This window comes from Condylura cristata, unplaced genomic scaffold (genome assembly GCF_000260355.1).
Source record: "Condylura cristata isolate star-nosed mole 26May11 unplaced genomic scaffold, ConCri1.0 scaffold00012, whole genome shotgun sequence".
NCBI classification, from domain to species: Eukaryota; Metazoa; Chordata; class Mammalia; order Eulipotyphla; family Talpidae; genus Condylura; species Condylura cristata.
In genome coordinates, this window is record NW_004567113.1 from 16542716 (window position 1) to 16562018 (window position 19303).

Below are 19303 nucleotides of genomic sequence, written 5' to 3' on the forward strand. Positions count from 1 at the left end.
AATAGATAGATATGTCTTACACACACACACACACACACACACACACACACATCCTGGCATAAAAAGGTGCTCAAAATCATTAGTCAACAACCTAACGATTCCACACATAGGCATGTACCCATGAGAAATGAAAACATAAATCCACACAAAAACTTATACATGATCATTCATAGCTGTATTACTCATAATAGCTCAAAAGTGGAGCTGTCTATATCCATCATTTCATGAATGGATAAACAAATGTGGTATATGCAAACTATGGAATATTCAACCATAAGAAGAAACGATGTACCGATCTATGCTCCAACATGATGAAGTGATACATAAAAGGCTACATAGTGTATGATTCCACTTATGTAAAATGCCTAGAAGCAGGTCAGTGGCTGCCAGGGGCAGGGATAAGGAGCAGTGAAGAGATACTGCTGATGGTTACTTCATTTCTCTTTAGGGTAGCTTAATGTCCTAGAATTGGTGGTGACTGTGGAACTATGGGAATTATACACTTTAGAGCTTCTCTAATATGTGAACTATATCATAACAATAATATCAATAATAATAAAGAAACATATAGGGATCTTTTAAAACAATATTGACACTTGGGCTCTTATCACCAGAGATTCTGACTTAAATGTTCACGTTAGGACTCCGTGATTTTATAAGCTCCTCAGGGAATCCTAATGAGCTATGAGATTTGAGAACTACAAATGCTATCCTAATACATCTTAGAACTGACCGTCAGACCCACCAAGGACAAGTATCTGATGCTATTTTCTAAAAATGTTATCAGTTAACATATAATGAAGTAAGATTATTACTTACATTCAGAATTCATATGAAAAATATACACATTTTTAAATCTTTACAATCTCTCCACAGGAAATATCTAATTGATAATGTGGAATTCATCCTGTCCCCTGCAAATTGTTTGCCTGGATTTTAATTCTTTAGTTGGTAGTGTTGTGTCTACAAAAAAAAGCAGGACAGTTTGGGAATGCCAAGTTTAGGGAAACAATTTCTACTGTAAGGTTATGCAAATGAAAAATGGAATTCATTTTAGCCAGTTAACTTGGATGTATTTCTTCCAAGGAGGAATAATGTAACTCTCAATTATTTGGTGTATCTTGAAGGATCCCAGTAAAATAAGCTAATGATGTTTTTCCCATGGGAAGTCTGAATGTGTTTAACGATGGGACAAACAGAAAATATGACTGACTGTAGGTGTTAAAATATGCCTGATGTTACTGATAAAGGACCCTCAAAACAAAGAGATATTTAGCTATAACTCCTAAGTTTCATTGAGCTATAAACGGTTGGTATTCAAAATTAAGACTCAATTTAAATTAGCTATCTTTACTGTTTAAGTAAGTCATCCATTCATGTCTTGAACAAGGGAAGATCCATTCCTTGTGCTACCTTCACCTCGGTGGTGTACAATGTGGCTTAAAAATCCATTCACTGCACGTGTGTAAATGTAACTAGGCAATTTAGTTATAGTTTATATCCAATGTGTGCACAGTGTGCATCATTGTATCCTGCTATTCTTAGCTGTATGAGTTTATATAAATTTGACACATTGTATCTGTAAGTATGTATGCTATTTTCTACAATGTGGCTATAGATAGGAAACGCATTTTTTTTTAAGATTCATTTTATTTATTTATGCATACAAGAAAAGAGTGTAGGCCAGAGGTGTGAGGAGTGAAAGGATTTACCAGAGACAGAGTGGAGAGGAGAACAGGCCGAGCTACTAAAATTCACTACTGAGGGGAGCAATGGGTGAGACAGAGAGGTCTGCTGTGCCATGTGGGTCACCTCCCTGGCCAGGCATTGAATTCATGCCACAGTGGCTGGCTATAGCTTAATAGTGCTGAGACTCACCCCTGTGCTACCACGGATGCCCAAATTTTATGTCAATCACTGAACTGATAATTGTGACTTATAAAACTTAGATTGCTGCTTTATTCCTTTCAAAGATGTTTTCCCAATTTCCCAAGTTCTGTTAATGATCCCTTATTACATAGCAGCACCACAGGTTTCCTAAATGGGAGGTCTGCATTTTGTATCAAGTGAGGCAATCATATCTGCAAACTCAGCAACCCCATAGAGAAATTACAGGCGGATTCACTGGACCATCAGAGGGGAAGTACTTACCAGCACATGTTTCGTTGGAGGAATGGACAGAGAAGCCGGGGACGCAGTTGGAAACACAGAGGCCACTTTTCAGAGAGAACCCCTGGGCACAGAGGTGACACCGTTCCCCATGGCTGCACTGCAAGCAACCCTGAGGGCAGGCTGCCAAAGAGAGAATGCACAAGTCACGAGACAGGCATGGGCACCAGAGAGGCCACCACTGGTGGAGAAGTGAAGAGTGAGGTGACTTCCAATTGTAGCTAAACAATCCCAACACTTCCTACACATTTTTACAGGGAGGGTGATCTACCTTTGAAATTAAAATGAATAGAGAGGCACATTCCTGCTTTATACTGAAAATGCTGCATGTAAGTGGGTAGTTTAAAATTTTAACTGTATTGACCTGGAAGAAAGTTGCCAGTGTTTAGAGAATCGTCCCTTTCTGGAGATTGGCTCCATTCCTCCACTACCATTTACCAGCTGTTGACCTTGGACAACTTTCTTTTATAATCTGCTACAATTTTCTTGCCTGAAAAATGGAGCTAGTAATAGCACCTAATGCAAATGATCACTGGAATGATTACATGGGTGATAATGTGAAGTGATTGAAGAGTGCCTGGCACACACAAGGACTCAATTGCACTATTACTACCACTGCCATTTATGTTATTGTTTATTGTCATGATTATTGTTAGCTTAAATATATGAAGGGAATATGCTATTTAAAGAACCACAGGGTTTCTCTTTGGGTCAAGTTAGTAGTCCATAAACCATGTGTTTACAGCCCAATATTTCTGCTTCCTTAGTTACAATTTTATTATAGAGAGGGGTCTATAGAACTCAGGGCCAGGGAGCAGAAAATTTGGGCTTACTATCAGATTTTTTGTCACCCTGGTTCATGTCTTAAGCCTCTTTCCTTTTCCTCCCTGGCAAAATAGGACTTGCAGAGTCCACCATATTTGGCTGGCCAATGTGAATAGTAAATAGATAATACAGATAAAGGAAACTGAGTAGAATGTAAAATTCTGTGCCTGGATCATGTGAGATCATTAGTATTAAGTGTCAGATATTCTTTAAAGTGGGGCACTTGGTCACAATAATTCAAAGGACAAGGAGTTTAAGGTTTTGGGTTTAACTTTAGTTTAATAATGATATTTAGTGTGTCTCACTGAATTGTCTCCTAATATCCTACTCTTCAAAGATATTGTGTCGATATGAGGGTCACCAGTGATGTAGTCCACATATTGAAGAGTCTATGTCTATATCAATAGGACTGACCTGCTCTTAATAGACACCTCACCTTAGTTCAACATGAGCTTTGCATTACATAAAATATTGGCTTTGCTTCCATAAAGACTATAGGGACACTATTGATTTGTGCAAGAGAATTACTGGCCTGCACCTCTATATTCTATGTAACCAGCAATTGTCAGATGTACATGGGAAACCATCAATTCTGTGGGTCAAATACTCTGGTTTTTCATTCTGTTCCTAATTACTTAATAATTGGTACCCCAGACTCACTTGCTGACCTCACTGTTTTCCAGAACACTTGGCACAATCTCCAAGTTACCTGTGCATTTGTGATTTGTATAATCGGCAAAGTACCCCTTCCCACATTCCTGGACACACTTGGCTTCCAAAAGAAGAAATGGCCCATCACAGCGGGTACACTCATGAGGACCTTGGCACTGAAGACAGTGGTTGCCACAACCTAAAAGACAAAAGTCAAGAGGATCATGTACGGCTTCCCAAGGGGATCCTAGCCTGCAGTGAGGCAACATTAATTGCCAACATTAGTGTGCAGGGCAGAATAGCGAGTAGCAGGCCCAGAGCCAGCCTTCTTGTTGTAACTACTGGTACACTTGGGTGACTTGGGGTTACTCACTTGACCTCTGGGAACCTCTATTCTCTTCTCTAAAATGGGAGGAAGTAGGCATACTGTTCCACCCAGCTCCTTGGGTAAAGATCATATTAGATGATGGAAATTCTTAGCAAACTATAAAATGACAGGTATTACACAGTGTTATTCTTTTCTTATTCTTATTGTTAATAGCCAGGGCTAAGCTCTCTACACTGCTTCACTGGATTGCAGTCTTTTCTGACTCAACCAGGAATGTTATCTGAGCATTCTGGTATTTCAGGATCTTAATATTTTGTGTTGTTAAGTTAAGACTCAAGGACACTGGCCAGAGAAAGATGATGGGTAGATATATGGGTGTGTGGAGGTGATGAGAACCAGATTGTGAAATAAGAGGGTCTTTCCATGCCCAAAGGTCAGGATTCATAGACCTCCCCACCTGGAGAATAGGGCTGTCCAATTTTTAAAAAATATTTATTTATTTATGCATACAAGAACTGGGGTGCAAGCCAGAGGTGCAGGGGTGGTGAGAGGATTCACCAGAGACAGAATGGGGAGCAGGACAGGCAGATCAACCAAGTACACTGCTGAGGGGAGCAGCGGGAAGGTCAGAAGAGGTCTGCCATGCCATGTGGATCACCTCCGGGGCCGGGGGTCGAACTCACATTGAGGCAACTGCACCAGCTTGCAGTGCTGCATCCTAACCCACTGCGCCACCAAGGAGGGTCCGGGCTGTCCAATTTTTAGGGAACACCAAAAGTAATGGTCAGACTTATGTGTTTAGTTGACCGTATACCCCTCAAGGTTCCCATACTGACCTTAAATTTTAGCAAATATTGTATTTGGGTATGAGAGAAGGAAAGGAGGTCAGGATTGTTATAACAAAGAAAACCAGAAATTGGATAAAAAATAAACAGAAGGGAAGCAAGCCATAGCCTTTCTCTCAGAGAAGTAAAAATCAGAGGAGGCAGAAGTTGGGGTAACAGTGTGTGCAGCAGGAGTCCCACTTACTCTTACAGACACCCGAGTCCCGATAAAACGCTGATGCGCACTGCTCCACGCAGGCCCCGTCCTGGAGGACATAGCCACCCATGCACTGCAGGCAGTCTGTCCTCAGGGGCCCACTGCATATACTGCAGCTCCAGTCGCACTCTAGGAAGAAAGACCAATGAGATCAGCATCCTTTCTCATTGCCTCAGTGCCAGCTAATTTATGAGGACACTGTCTGCAGTTACAAGAGGTAAAGTGAGGACAACAGGAGAGATGTCAGATAGTGAGCCCTAACCAGGCTCGGCTTGTAGCTGTCTGAACACTGCTCTGTGTTTTAGTGTTTGATAATTATGTTAGACACAGGCGCATGGGATCACTCCAAGCTCGCACAGAGTCTGCTTGTCAGTGGGGCTGCTGAGAGCCAGATCAACTTCATCTAATTCCATGAGCTCCAGCATTTTTATTTCTGTGTCATGGCATTTTCATGCAAGCCCTGCTTGAAAGAGGGCAATATGCCTCTGCAAACCTAATCCCGACCTCCTCCAAGGTTCCATGGGTAAAGGATATTGGCCCACACCTCCAAGGTCCCAAGGTAAAGGATGTCAGCTTGACCTCTCCAAAACAGGTGTCGATCAATGGCAGAAAAATGAAACATGTGAAAATTGAACACAGCATTAAGGAACTGTCCAGAAACAAGGTTTCTTGAAGCAACAGCAGATCTCATAGAGAGTAGAAGTGACTTATACACATGTTCATTTACTCAACATGCATCGATCAGATGCACAACCCTGAATGGGACGGTTGTGTTAGCTGCAGACCTGACCTCAAGAACTTTATGTTCTATGGGTTCCAATCTTGGATGTATACCCAAAGGATCCAATAGGATTGTGAGAAATACAGGCTTTCGGGCTCTACATCAGAACTCTGTAGGCTGTCACAGGGTATGGGGCACAAAAAAATGTGCTGTTACTATGAGTATTATGGCTGTGGTTGTTATTATTACTTTTCATGGCCCAGTTGATCCTGATACAGTTAGAAAACTTATATTTGAGAACCAAAATTCTAGCAGGTAAGGCAAATCCTTCATGCATGGAAACAGAACAGCCAGCAAATTTAAGCTCTTGGATTTCCAAGTGAGGCAAGTATTCAAGTCATGTCTTGGTTACTTTCTATCTGCGTATTTCACATACCTTCCATAATTGTTTTGAGTCTCAGTTTCCTTATCTATTAAACAGAGAGAAGAATACTACCTATTCTATGAGGCTACTGTGAAAATTAAGTGAAATAATGAATTTAAGACCTTCGCATATGCCCAGCACATAGTAGCAGCTTAATAAATGTTTCTGCCACATTGCTTTTTTTGAGAACAAATCTCCATGCAAGACAGCCTTATCCCTCCCCCCCTCACTGAGAAGCTGGGGAACACTTCCTGCTCGCCTTTCTCTTTCTTGATGCAGTACTTCTAGGTCCCAGAGAAGCAGGTAAATGTGCAAGACAGTACACGTGTTTCAAGAAGATTTATAAAGTTAATCTCACTCATTTATTTCACTGAATCAGTCCTGAGGGAGAATGACTAAAACAGAGCCTTGAAAACTGCCAGCATAGTTATGAAATCATTTACAACAGGGAGGATTTGCAATAATCTTGTTTTTCACCACAACCTGACAGCCATTGGTTAGAAGAGAAAAAATAGAAAGGTTTCTGTGGTCTTGAGCGCAGCAGACCACCTAAGTTGACAGAGCCAGCAGAATTTCTTGGAATAGAAAGTGAGCAATTTTGCAAAGCCTTAAAGCATTTCCAGTTTACTCGACAGAGGCTTGACCTTCATATTTGAGCCTTAGCTCTTTTGGCAGAGGAGCACGGGATGGAGGAATGAAGGGAAACGGAAGAGAGGTGAGGAATACCCACCCACTAACTTTCTTTCCTCCTGGTGCACTGCCTTTCGAAAGCATAAACCACAAGATACCCAACCACCAAAAAATGAGGGGAAAGTACTTGGTTTTGACATGACGGCCTTTAAACTCCTTGCAGGCAGGGACTAGGTCTCCACTCAGTTAAGTACATTCAGTAGAGAAGACAAATCGGACACAACTTCTGTTTTCATTAAGCTCAGCATCTAGCAATCTCAAGTTGTAAATGCAAGTGCCTTCAGGGCTCAGGAAGGTCATGAGAATCTTTTAAATAGGTTTTTGGAGTGGTAAAGTAGGGACTGGTGGTGGCTGTGATGACAGAAGGGATTAGCTACAATAGCTGCTCATCTCTCCCCACTGTTACATTGTGGGGGTATAACTCCAGTATTGCCAGATCATCTGACTATTCAAAAGGAACAGAAACTCTCCATTTTCATTTGTAAGTTTTTTTTTTTAATTTTTAAAAGACAAATAATTAAAAATTTAAAACACTGGAACATTTAGGTGGGCCGAGAGTATTTAGGGCCAAATACAAATGGAAGGGGCTCCAGTTTGTCATATCTTTAGTCTCATTATTGTATCTTGCACAAAGCAGGTGCTCAAAAATATTTGCTCAATAAATATATTAATGAAGTAACAGACACACACAGTTTCTGGTTATACATAATTTTTGCTATTTTCCCACTGTGGACAACTAGAGGGAAAGGGCATAGCCCACTAAAAGAAATGCTATGCAATTCAGGAAGAGCTTTACCTTTGCAGGTGTTAGTGGAGAAGTCAAGATAGTATTGGGGGGCACAGCTCTCATACTGACATTCTCCAAAGAGCAGGACCTTGTTTGGATCTCGGCAGGAGGTACAGCTCGCCTGTGAATCACAGCTTCTGCACTGTGCCTTGCATGCTGAGCAGATAGGAAAAGAAAATGACCAGATGATTACAATTGCAAATACTGACGTCCTGATCAAACCTAGACAGATGCTGCCAAGGAACAAAGCCTGATCCAAACTGTAGTTTAATGGTGGTTCATAAGCCTCCCCTGTGATGAACAGAAATAGAAAATGTTATTCTTATTGTCCAAAATAAAAAGGGGAACCATATTTTCCAGAAAAGATAAATTATAACTGAACAGACCCCCACCTCCAACAGAATTTATATTTACTCCAAGATCTCTAGAGTAAGTCTACCGTTTTGTTTGAAATGTATTTCTTAAAGAAGCAAGAACTTGACACAGCTCACTGTGTAGATTCAGACTTCTATGAAATGCAAAGATGATGATTAGACACCAACTTCATTGTGGAGCTCAGGACATCTCGTATTTTGAGACACAAAGGACTTTATGGTGACCTGCTAAGGAATCTGTCCAGCCAGAGTTCTTAGGAGTCATTTAACTCGGGCTTTTGGGGATGAGCCCCATAGATGTGCTCACACTTCTCTCTTTTTTAATCTGACAACTGTTTTTTCTCTCTCCACTCAGTTGTTAAACCTTGGAATTCATCTTGACACCTCTTTTTGTCTCCTCAAGTCACTCATGGGACCCTATTTATTCGAACTCTCATATTGTTCTCAGCACTCTTTGCTGTCTCCACATCCACAAATGCCAGCACATCAAGCTGTCATCACCTCTGATGGACACTATCCTAGCTTCCAGCCTGTTTCCCCAGCTCCAGTCTGACCTCCCTGTGTTCTACTTCCCAAGTATACACCAAGTCATTTTTAAAATGTGTAGTGCTCAGGTTTCAGAGAACACTTTCATTTACGAACCTATCTTCCTTCCATCCTGGAAAACTTCCAGCTATCATCTTTGCAGCTGCAGCTCCTCCATCATTCCTTCCATTTTTTTCTACCTAGAAATTTTAATATGCTTATTCAAAATATCTCAATATAATCTCCAAGTCTCTTCTCTTGAACTCTGATTCATTCTTCTTTTTGGGGTAACCAAGTTAGGGATCAGGAAAAATAAATCAATACAAAAACAAAATGAACAGGCAATTACAAATCAGAGACATTCTGCAGAGGGCAGAAAGGGAGGAAGAGGACTCAAGACAAGGGACGGAAGAGGACAAGAGACTATGAGGATGGTGCACGAGCGAACTGATGGTGGGTATTTTACAGGGGCTACACCTTAAAGGAGAAAGCTTACATTGTGCAAAAATGAACAATGATGAAAAATATAAATAAATGATTTTTAGAAAGAGCAAAGCCGTCCTTTGTTCTCTAGTCTGAAACAGTCTACTAGTTACGGCTCTTCTATTTCTCTACACGTTCCTTTCATGTCAAACACGAGGATTTTTATGTAGGTGGTTATTAAGCACCTGTATCTTTTAAGCTATAAGCTTCATGAAAGTAAAGAACCAGGCTTGCTTTGTTCATTGCAGGAGTCTCCAGCACCTAGCTGGTTAATTATCAAATTATAGGTGTTCAATAAACACTAGCCATAAATGGAAGAAACCAGATATTGCAATGATGTATACTCAGATGCTAGCTAGCATCTCTGCTCTACTCTGAAATCTTCTGTAAGTGTGCATCAGGAGAAAAGTCTAGAGAGAGATCACATGAGTTATACATCTATGGGATATCAGAGCATGTGCACAATTTAGGAAAATTACCTCCCTGTAAATGAAAAACTTTTCGTTCACCTACAAGGAAAACTATTAGAGCAAATATTCACTAAACTATGTAGATTCATTTCGAAAAATGCTAAATTGGATTTTCAAACAAATTTGGAAATAATTAGAGAAGAAATTTTAATTGTTGGAAACTTAAATGATACTAAATTTTTATTCTTCTTTTGGACAGGATTTCTACATATGGTACACCATAATTTTGGGAAGGTGCTTGACAAAGATCCCAAAGGTAAAGCTGAGAATTTAAAATGGGGTAGGGTCTAGTTGTAGATGGATTAATTGTAGATGGAGTTAAACATGATTGCAATGCTTACTCAAAAGTGACAAGTAAATCTTTTAAATTGGTTAAAAAATAATTTTTGGTAGAGCATTATGATCAAGTCTTAATTATTTACTTTATCAATATTTTATTAATGATTTTAATGAAAACAATGAATCATGCTAATAATATTTAAATATGCCACGTACTCTTTGAAAACATACATAATTAAGTTTCACCAGCTGGAAGAACAATTCAAACTTACTTTAGCAAATTGAAGTAATAAACTTGAAGTAATTAGATGAAATGAGCAACTATAAGTAAACTGCATTTATGTTCCATAACTCAATGTACAGACAGAGCATATGGAAGACCTAGTTAGACGGCAGTTCCTATAAAACGTGATTTAAGACTTTCAGTTGATTAAAAGTTTACTAAAAGTGTGATATGGACACTAAAGGATATCACATAATCTTATGCTGAAGAACTTTCCTGAAGCCTAAGCAAGCTGGCCCAATTGCTGACATGGAGCTACTGAAAACCAGACCCTAATGCCAACTTCTCAGGCTGGACTGAGTGCTGACAGCTCCCTGTAATGTCCTCAAGCTTCTATCAACCGCCACGTCCTTGAGTCCGTCTATGTCACTTTTCAATCTTTTTTGTTGCTCCATATATAACTCAGTCTCCTTTCACTGACTTTCAAAAGAAGTGGATTCATATTGAGCATTTTGAAACTACAGAATGCTTTTGGGAGGGACACAGTCGCCCCGTACTGAGGAACAAGATGCTCCCACATGTCAATTTGAACCCTTGTTCCTCTTTCATCTAACCTCATCCCTCTCCAAGGGAATCCACAAATGATCTGGTCTCACTCAGTGCAGTTCTGCACACACACACCTCCATCTCCAGAGGAATCTGAGTAAGCAGCAGAAGATCTCAAAACTACAAGGGGCCTCTTGTACTCATGCTAGTAAGACCACACCTGGAACGCCATGTGTACTTCTGAGGTCAATGACCCCGCAGCCAGTGTCAAGAGGACAGCAAAGGTGGGCAGTGGATGAGAAACCAGGAAGGAAGCAGGGATGTGCTAGTGCTCAGCCATTATTAGAGGAGAGGGGCTTCCAAGTTACTAAATTCCAGCCTACATCTTAAACAAGTCTGTTTCCTACAGCAGCTTGGAGCCATGGTCACCTAACTCTGCTTAAGTACTCTATGAACTCCAGTTCTGCTTGGAGTTGAGATATTTAAGTAGGAAATGACACAGTTAAGTTCAAACTTTGAGGTCAGTCCTGTGAATGGGGGAGATTTGTTCTGTATTGTTCCAGAGGGAATGTGGTGCCACAGCAAAAAAATGTTAAACAACCACACCGCATACTGTCCCCCAATAATGTAACCTGCCTTCTTCCTCATCTGTAGAAGTTCTGGAGTAAGAGTGAGAAAAACCTCTGTACTTGGTACAAGACTGGCTTGGGGTTCTTGCCTAATCTGAAGCTGATGGGTTCAAGTACTTCACTATTCATCACTCTTTTTTAAAAGGTCCTGCCTCAACTGGTCATCTTTCAATTTTAGAGCTCAGTTTATAATTTCTAAAGTTTCTGTAACCATACTCTAGACTCTTCAGCTCTTACTTCCCTAAGACAGTGATTCTACCTCCCTTTACTACTGATTATAATTCCTTATTTTTCCTTTGTTGAACAACTTCTAAAACTGTCAGCTATAACTGTCTGTAATGACGAGCATTTGAAAGGGGCACTGTTGACTTTTGTTTTATATACTAGAAAGACAAATTCCAATTTAGAAACTTTACCCAATATTGGAAAGAACAAAAACTTAAGCTTTAGGAAGGGACTGAAGTTAAAGGACCTTGAGTCAACTGAAATAGTATATAAAATCTTATTTACATGGTAGCAGAGGAAAAGCATTTGAGCAGAGATTACCATTCACCAAGGCAAAAGCTTCCAGAAGACAAATATTTCAATGCAATGTATTTTTGTCACCTATACTCCATATAAAATATTCTATTTTTTCTTTTGAACTTTTATTTCTGTGATTCCACTGCGGTGAAGAGCCTCATAAATCTAAGTCACTATTTCTCTACCAATACTCTCTTGCTCTTGAATAGAACATGCAACTATTTCATTTGTGTCTCCTGTGTTATAGAATCTACAGATTCTGGCAGACAGTTGATATATACCAAGCAAAGTTTTTATTGCAAAAGTATAGAAATCTTTTCATTGGTTAAAAAGTATTTTTATCTCTGGAATTTCAACAGATGATGCAAAACAGTAAGTTCCATATAACTTCATTTCAAATGCAAATCTTTGCAGGCATCTCAATAAACTAGCAGTAATATCTTTCTATCTATAAAATAGAAGTGCCTTTTTCTGCTTGATTTGCTTCTCATTCCAGATGATGATAACTATAGCTAATCTATACTGAAGGCTTATTCTCAGCTAGGGTCTTCATGCAATAACATTAGATGCTGGTACTATTATAATGTCCCTTTAAAGAAAACAAAAAGGAGTCCTACAAGTTAATTTACTTGTTTAAGGTCATAAAGCTAGTAAGTGGCAGTTCTGATTTGCATTTTAGTCACCTGACTACAAAGGCCACACTCCTAAACTACTCCTACAGATGAAGTAAGTAACATGGTACTTCTTAGGAAACAGAATTGAAATACTAGCACTGTTAGTTGTCACTTTCAAAAGGAGACAATATAATAGTTTTTGAATTTTTTTTTTTTTTGCAATGATACGTTAGTTACCAAAATAAAGTAAGCCACCTCAGCTTATCTCAAAATGTTGCTTCATCTGTAAAGGATTTCTTTCTTTCTTTCTTTCTTTCTTTTTTTTAAGATTTATTTATTTGTACATACAGAACTGGGGTACAGGACAGAGGCTCAGGGGTGGCGAGAGGCTTCACCAGAGACAGAGTGGGGAGCAGAACAGGTAGATTGATGAAGTACACTGCTGAGGGGAGCAGCGGGCGGGTCAGGGGAGATCTGCCACGCCACGTGGTCACTTCCGGGACAGACAGGAATCAAACTCATGCAGACCTGGATTTAGCTTCTCAGTGCAGTGCTGTAACCTGCTGCGCTACCAGGGAGGGCCCAGGATTTCTTATTTTTGCACTAACATTTGACCTTTCCCTAATTAATCTAAACTCTTTGTGCATAACTGAGGGAATTAATTATATTTTGACTTATTTGAGAAGTAAGACGTCTTTACAGGTGACACTCAGAGGAGACAAAATAACTATTGTTTGGGCAGAAACTGAAAGCTTTATAGCACTTTAAGCTCTGCATATTGTCAATATACAACAAACACATGTCAGAAACAAATTAAATCCAGAGAATTAGATTTCTGATTGTATACTAGAATAAGTTCTCTGCTCAGGATCTTGGAATTGAATTGTTGAGGAAAAATTATGAAAGTGAAACAGGCTAAATACTTTAATTTTCAAGTGAGACAACCAGAGAACAGAGAAGTTAAGTGACTGGCCTAAGGTCACAGCTGGTACTTACAGAGGAGATTCCAACCACAGCCCTTCCAAACAGGCTAATATCCGAATTAAAATCTCGTATGGCATCCATATGCCGTAGCAAATTAACTTTTTTCTTTTTATAAAAATAAAGGCCACCACAGCGGGTTAAAGCTCAGCACTGCAAGCTAGCTGCAGCCACTTCAGTGTGAGTTCAATCCCCAACCCCGGAGGTGATCCACATGGTGCAGGAGACCTCTCGTGACCTGCCTGCTGCTCCCCTCAGAAGTGTACTTTGTTCATGTGCCTTTTCTGCTGTTCACTGTCTCCGGTGAAGCCTCTCACTGCCGCTGCACCTCTGGCCTCTACCCCAGTTCTTGTATACATAAATAAATCTTAAAAAAAAAAGTTTCATTAAAAATAATAAAGGCCACCAGTGAGAATAAGAAAGCAGGAACTTCACTTTCCCACTTTCCTTTGATGACTCCAGAAGAGTGCAAAAGAAAAGAAACTTCATGATTAACACCTACGCTGACAAGTACGGTTGTCATCAAGATAGTGCCCTGGGAAGCAGCTGGTACTGCAGGTGCCAAGGTGGGACAGAACAAGGTCCGAGTCACATGAAGAGCAGGAGAAGGGTCCTCTGCCTTGGCAGGTTCTGCAGGAAGCATGACATTCTGCAGAAGGAAAAAGGGAAACTATGAAACCAAATTTCCTTCCAAACCCACACCCCAAGAACCAGTAACAAAAGCCCCAACACTGAGAGCACGAGCTGCTCTGGTTTATTGGCCCACAGTGCACTTTCTGCCTCCTGTCTCTGGGGAAGCTGCAGCCTTCTCTGCATCTGCCCCAAAGGGAAGCTCAGGAGCCCCGCCGCGCCTGTATCAGCACTTACTCACTTTTACACGCTCCTTTCTCTACATAGTACCCAGAAGGGCAAGTGGAAACACAGTGGTCTCCCAGCAGCAGGTAGCGGGCATTCTGGCACCTCAGGCAGATGCTCCCGGTGTGGTGGAGATCAGCCACACAGTGCTGGCACAGAGGATGGCAGTCTGGAGAGGGCAGAGAGCACAGAGATGGCATGGATGCTGAGAGTACCGAGTCTCATCACGACATCAAAGGGTAGAAGAGATTGCAATTACCACCACTGCGGCACAGACAGCTGGAGAGTCGCCCAAAGGCAGAATATGTCAGTAAAGTAGAAGCTTGGGACCTGTGCAAATTGTGCGTTTGAGGCTGTTAGCAAATGGCAGGGCCCAGCACAGCAATTGAGTTTTTATCCCTTTGCAGTTGAATGACCTTCAAGTACTATGGCAGCATGTGATACATACTTGCCAGGGGTAGAGCAAGGACTGTCAGACTAACAGGAACAGTTTAATTGATGCTGTAAGCATTTTTCTAAGAGCACCCAGAATTCTAGTATACAGTGTATCCCATTCATGGGGCTGCTATACATGTGAGCTTTCCAGAGCCCCTCTGGCAATCTTGGGCATCAGGGTTAGTGGTTAATTGGGTTGAGTTGTTGGTCTTTAACCAGGAGTAAAGTCATAAAGAAGTGTTGGGAGTTAAAAAGTCCCTGCCGTGACCCAATACCTAATTTATAGAAACTCTGTGGTACCCGCTGTAATTATAGTCATAAGACAAGTTGTCTGGTATGGTCAGCCTTGTTTCTTGTTCTCAGCCATTTAATAGGCATCCTTCAATTAAAGAGTTGATTGTGTTTAGTGCCCATTTGAGGTGAAACTTCCTGGGTAGTTTTTTAATTGATAATTATATTCCAAGTGCCATTTGTCATGCTACATCCCGAAGGTGAGAGAAAATGCACGAAAGCTCACAGCAAGAGCAGCAAGAGGTCCAGTGCTAAGGGCTCGTGCCCCCGTGAGGGCTCAAAGCACTGTTGGAAAGCACTGTTTGCTGTGGTGCAGATAATTATTATTTCGCCTCGAAGTCCTGTAGATTAGAGATTGGGATTTCTAGCAAGATTTCCACTAAAAAATTATTGTCAATGAAACAGAATATCTGCCTCCTGAAATCTATTAAAACAGGTCTTTCCTCTAAACCCCAGGGCTTAAGCTCCTTCTAAACTGTAGGTCATCTGAGACGTCCCCTGACACAAAGCAGATTTCAACCCCACATCCAGCATCCCCACAGACACTCAACAAGCTGCCCAGGACTTTTCCAGCCACTCTAGAAGTTGAAGAAGCTAGTCCCTCTCAAATATACTGAGTTTTCTAGTAGCCCACAAACTATGGGCCCTGAACCTTCTCTGAAATTGGGAACTTCATATTATATCCAGACTCTTGGGGAAAAACTGATACTCTATGAGCCAAATTAATCCTTGTGGCAGCCCTTCAGTGAATTACAAAGGAGCTAATGATTGTCTGGAGGCTACTTTCCCCTGATTTTGTTTGTGGCTTCTTCTACATAGTGTCAACCTTTTTACTTATTTATTTATTTTCCTGTGCCCTCCTCAGAGTGCCAAGAACACAGTTCCTAGCTATGTAGAAAAGAATTTAAGAAGCTTTGAAAGTTGCTAGAGCAAATGGAGGGGACTGTTTTATGATTACCTTGATGAGTGCATACATGTTAGGATTGAAAACAGTACCAACGCAAAGTTCCATTACATGAAAAGCCATGGCCTCTTCCTCTTTAAAGCAATCATTTACAGAAAGTTCTGGGCTCAGGCACGCAACAACAAGACCTGCAGATGTTCAGTGGTCTAAAATCTAGTTGCATCTGACTGAAGCTTTCTCTAGTATGCAATTAGAGAAATGAAAAAGCATAATCACCCAGGGGATGCTTTGAAGAGAAAGTAAGCAGATCTCTGGAGTGTTCTGTGGGTACAATAAATAAATATTTATGGATTTATCTAATCTTGGGGATCTCTAGAAGCTGTTTGAATGAGGAGTGTAATACATATTAATTGCTGCTAACGGAAACAAGTGTTAGGTTATAGACAGTCCTTCCTAATCACAGAGCAGCTTCTTCTAAACCCTTAATCTTCCCAGTCACAGCTCCACCCTGACTGTCCTTCCAACTCTGCCTATGCTGTCTCATCTCCTTTTTTTTAGTCCCTACGCATCAGACCTTTGATTCCTTCTAGTATCCTCAAAATTTCTGTTTATCCATTTTTATTACCTTTCTTCTCCTCTCAGTTTGAAATATTCTTGATCCAATTTTCAATTTGATTTCAACACTATTGCATGTTTTACCTGATCTCTCTTCCTTCTCCTTGACTTCAACTTTCAAATATGCTCAGGATTACCTAAGCTCACCCAAAAGCTTTTCTCTGCAGTCATCCCATTCTTCTCTTTCCTTCACTATCCAAGTTTCTTGTTTCCCTGACTGTTCATTGTAATCTCCCTTGGACTTCCAGAATTCTGCTGATATTGTCTCTGACTGCCAAATTATTTTTTTATTTAAAAAGATTTATTTATTTATACATACAGAACTGGGGTACAAGCCAGAGGTGCAGGGGTGGTGAGAGGATTCACCAGAGACAGAGTGGGGAGCAGAACAGGCAGATATCGACAGGGTACACTGCTGAGGGGAGAAGCGGGCGGGTCAGGAGAGGTCTGCTGCACCATGTGGGTCACCTCATAGGCTGGGAATCGAACGAACTCACCCTGAAGCAACTGCAGACAGCTTGCAGTGCTGCATCCTAACCCGTTGTGCCACCAGGAAGGGCTTGGCTGCCAAATCTAATGGTCTTTTTAATTCTTTATCTTATATTACTTTGCATTACTCTTAAGACCACCTCTTTTCCCTGACACCCCATCTCCCCTTAGCAGGTTTTATCCTGGTCCTTCTCTTGCCCAGGTCCTCCCTCTTTGTTTCTATTTGCCTGACATTGTAAGGATACCTTGCACCCTCAAATTCTAACCAAGTCTCACTCACTGGAGTTCAGAAAGCAGACATGACTGCCTGCATCATATTTTTGTTTACAGCTTACCAAAAGGTGCAAGAATTTCAGATTTCAAAAACTCTCATGGTCCCTGCCTCTATCCAAGGTCCCACATTAAATCACTAGAAGATACTGGATCACTTGTCAGACCTATCACATTGTATGATAGAGTAAGCACATAGAGGCAAAGGAAAACTTAATAAATGACACCTGAACATATAAAGTAACTGCAGATTTTTAAAAAAGAATAATCACAGGTCCTCCCTGGTGGCGCAGCAGATTAAGGCACTATGAAGCTAAAGCCACTTCAGCATGAGTTCAATCCCAGCCCCAGAGGTGACCCACATGGCACAGCAGACCTCTCCTGGCCCGCCTCAGCAGTATACTTCTGTTCTACTCCCCACTCTGTCTCTGGTGAATCCTCTCACTGCTCCTGCACCTCTGGCCTGTACCCCAGTTCTGTATGCATAAATAAACAAATATTTTTCAAAAATAATAAAAAAGAAAAATCACATTAACTTATGTTAGTTTACAGTTTAGCATAATCACATTAACCCATGTTAGTTTACAGTTTAACCTCACACACAAATGGAACTACCCATGTCTGGACAGCTGGACTTGAACTCATTTTGTATACTACCTGCTGTCATCCCAGGATTTATAAAGCCATACTGAACAACCAACCTTATGAACAGCTTCACTCCCAAATAATAATCAGAGCAGGTCCATGGTAATACATTCTTATAAGCCTTCATTCCTAACTCTGGTATATATAAGCCCAACAGAAGGCACCTTAAATAAATTGCCCTGGAATCCTGTTCTGAAGCCAATCTGAAGGTTGACTGACTTTTATTAAACCAAACAGAAAAGACAAACAAATTCCTAAAACCTAAGAAACATCTCTGTCTCGAGATGCTTCAAGTCAAAGTCTCTTTGTAGGAAAGAATACCTTAGGAGAACTTGAAGTGAGTAATGATGTTCAAGGAAAGAAACCAGAAATCAGAGCACAAAGGCTTGAGGATTAATACCAGCGTGCTGACTTACAGTCAGAGAAGTATGGTTCCCGAGGGCAGACTACAGAACTCGGCATGACAGGCTACAAGTGACCAGGCCCGCAGGGCATCTGCAGACAAGCCACAGGCTCAATCCCTGGGGTCACTGTCATCTTCTCCATGGAGGAGGGGCTGACTGGGGCTTGTTTCTGAGGGCTTATTTTCTAACTCCAAAGTGAGGCATGAAGAAAACATGAAAAACACTTACAAAGTTTACAGAAGCACAATAATTAGAAAATTTTAAAACAATCTTGGTTAATTTAGTTAATGAAAACTGGTATTACACTATTGTTTTGATTTTTATTTTATTCACTATAAGTGAGGTTAAGCATTAAAAAAAATCTATCTTTTCTTCCAAACATAGAAAAATGTTCAAATGTTTACTCATAGAGTTTTCAGTTTGATAGGGAAAATGACCCTGGACATATAATTACATTAAGTATGACATATGTGTAACCAAACAATAATTTGAGCTAATAACCAGTAATAATTTTCCTTATTCACTGTTCCATCCTCCACTGGACCAGGAAACACAGGCTATCATGTGTTCCCAGAGAACATTATCAGCCAGATACCAAATTTAGAGTCTAGGGCACTGTCCACAGATAGTAGGAAATAAATTTGAATATGCATTGGCCAAGGGTCCCAGGCTCTCCCCTGCCTACCCAACCCTACAGTCTCCTTTTCACCCCAGTCAGAAAATCTCTTCAAGCAGAAGATGAAGAGAGAGACCATTTGCTTTGTCCCCATCCTCCCTTCCCACAGAACAGGTTGGAGGCATCTTGGAAGAATATTCAAGAATTCAGTAGTAGAGTGGACTTAGGCTGTGGATTTTGTCTTAAAGAGGGCTGTCTCCATGTCTCCAAATTGAGTCCCACATCACAGGGCAATTGAGAATACTGGCAAAGTGGGAAGAACAACAAGAGAGCATATGGCAGACACTGTCAGGGGACTGTGGTGAGAGTTTTAAAACATCCCTCAGAATGCTAAGAGGAGAAGTAGGGGGCCATGGAAGTCTACAACAGGGGTGCCAAATGAGTCTAGGAGGCAGGGAAGGGTTCCTAGAAGAAGCTAGTAGTTAGCTAGAAAGGGA

At 40.8% G+C, this 19303-nt stretch overlaps 1 protein-coding gene across 1 annotated transcript in view; it reads right to left on the minus strand.

Annotated features, from left to right (window-relative positions):
* The window catches only part of FRAS1 (Fraser extracellular matrix complex subunit 1), a 412381-nt gene that overhangs the window by 136900 nt on the left and 256178 nt on the right, over positions 1–19303 (minus strand). The window contains exons 21-26 of the mRNA XM_004681192.2: positions 14154–14306; positions 13785–13931; positions 7646–7792; positions 5003–5143; positions 3704–3844; positions 2152–2292 (exon numbers count right to left, since the gene is read on the minus strand). Coding sequence (XP_004681249.1) covers positions 2152–2292; positions 3704–3844; positions 5003–5143; positions 7646–7792; positions 13785–13931; positions 14154–14306 — 870 coding nt within the window. The remainder of the gene's footprint in view (positions 1–2151; positions 2293–3703; positions 3845–5002; positions 5144–7645; positions 7793–13784; positions 13932–14153; positions 14307–19303) is intronic.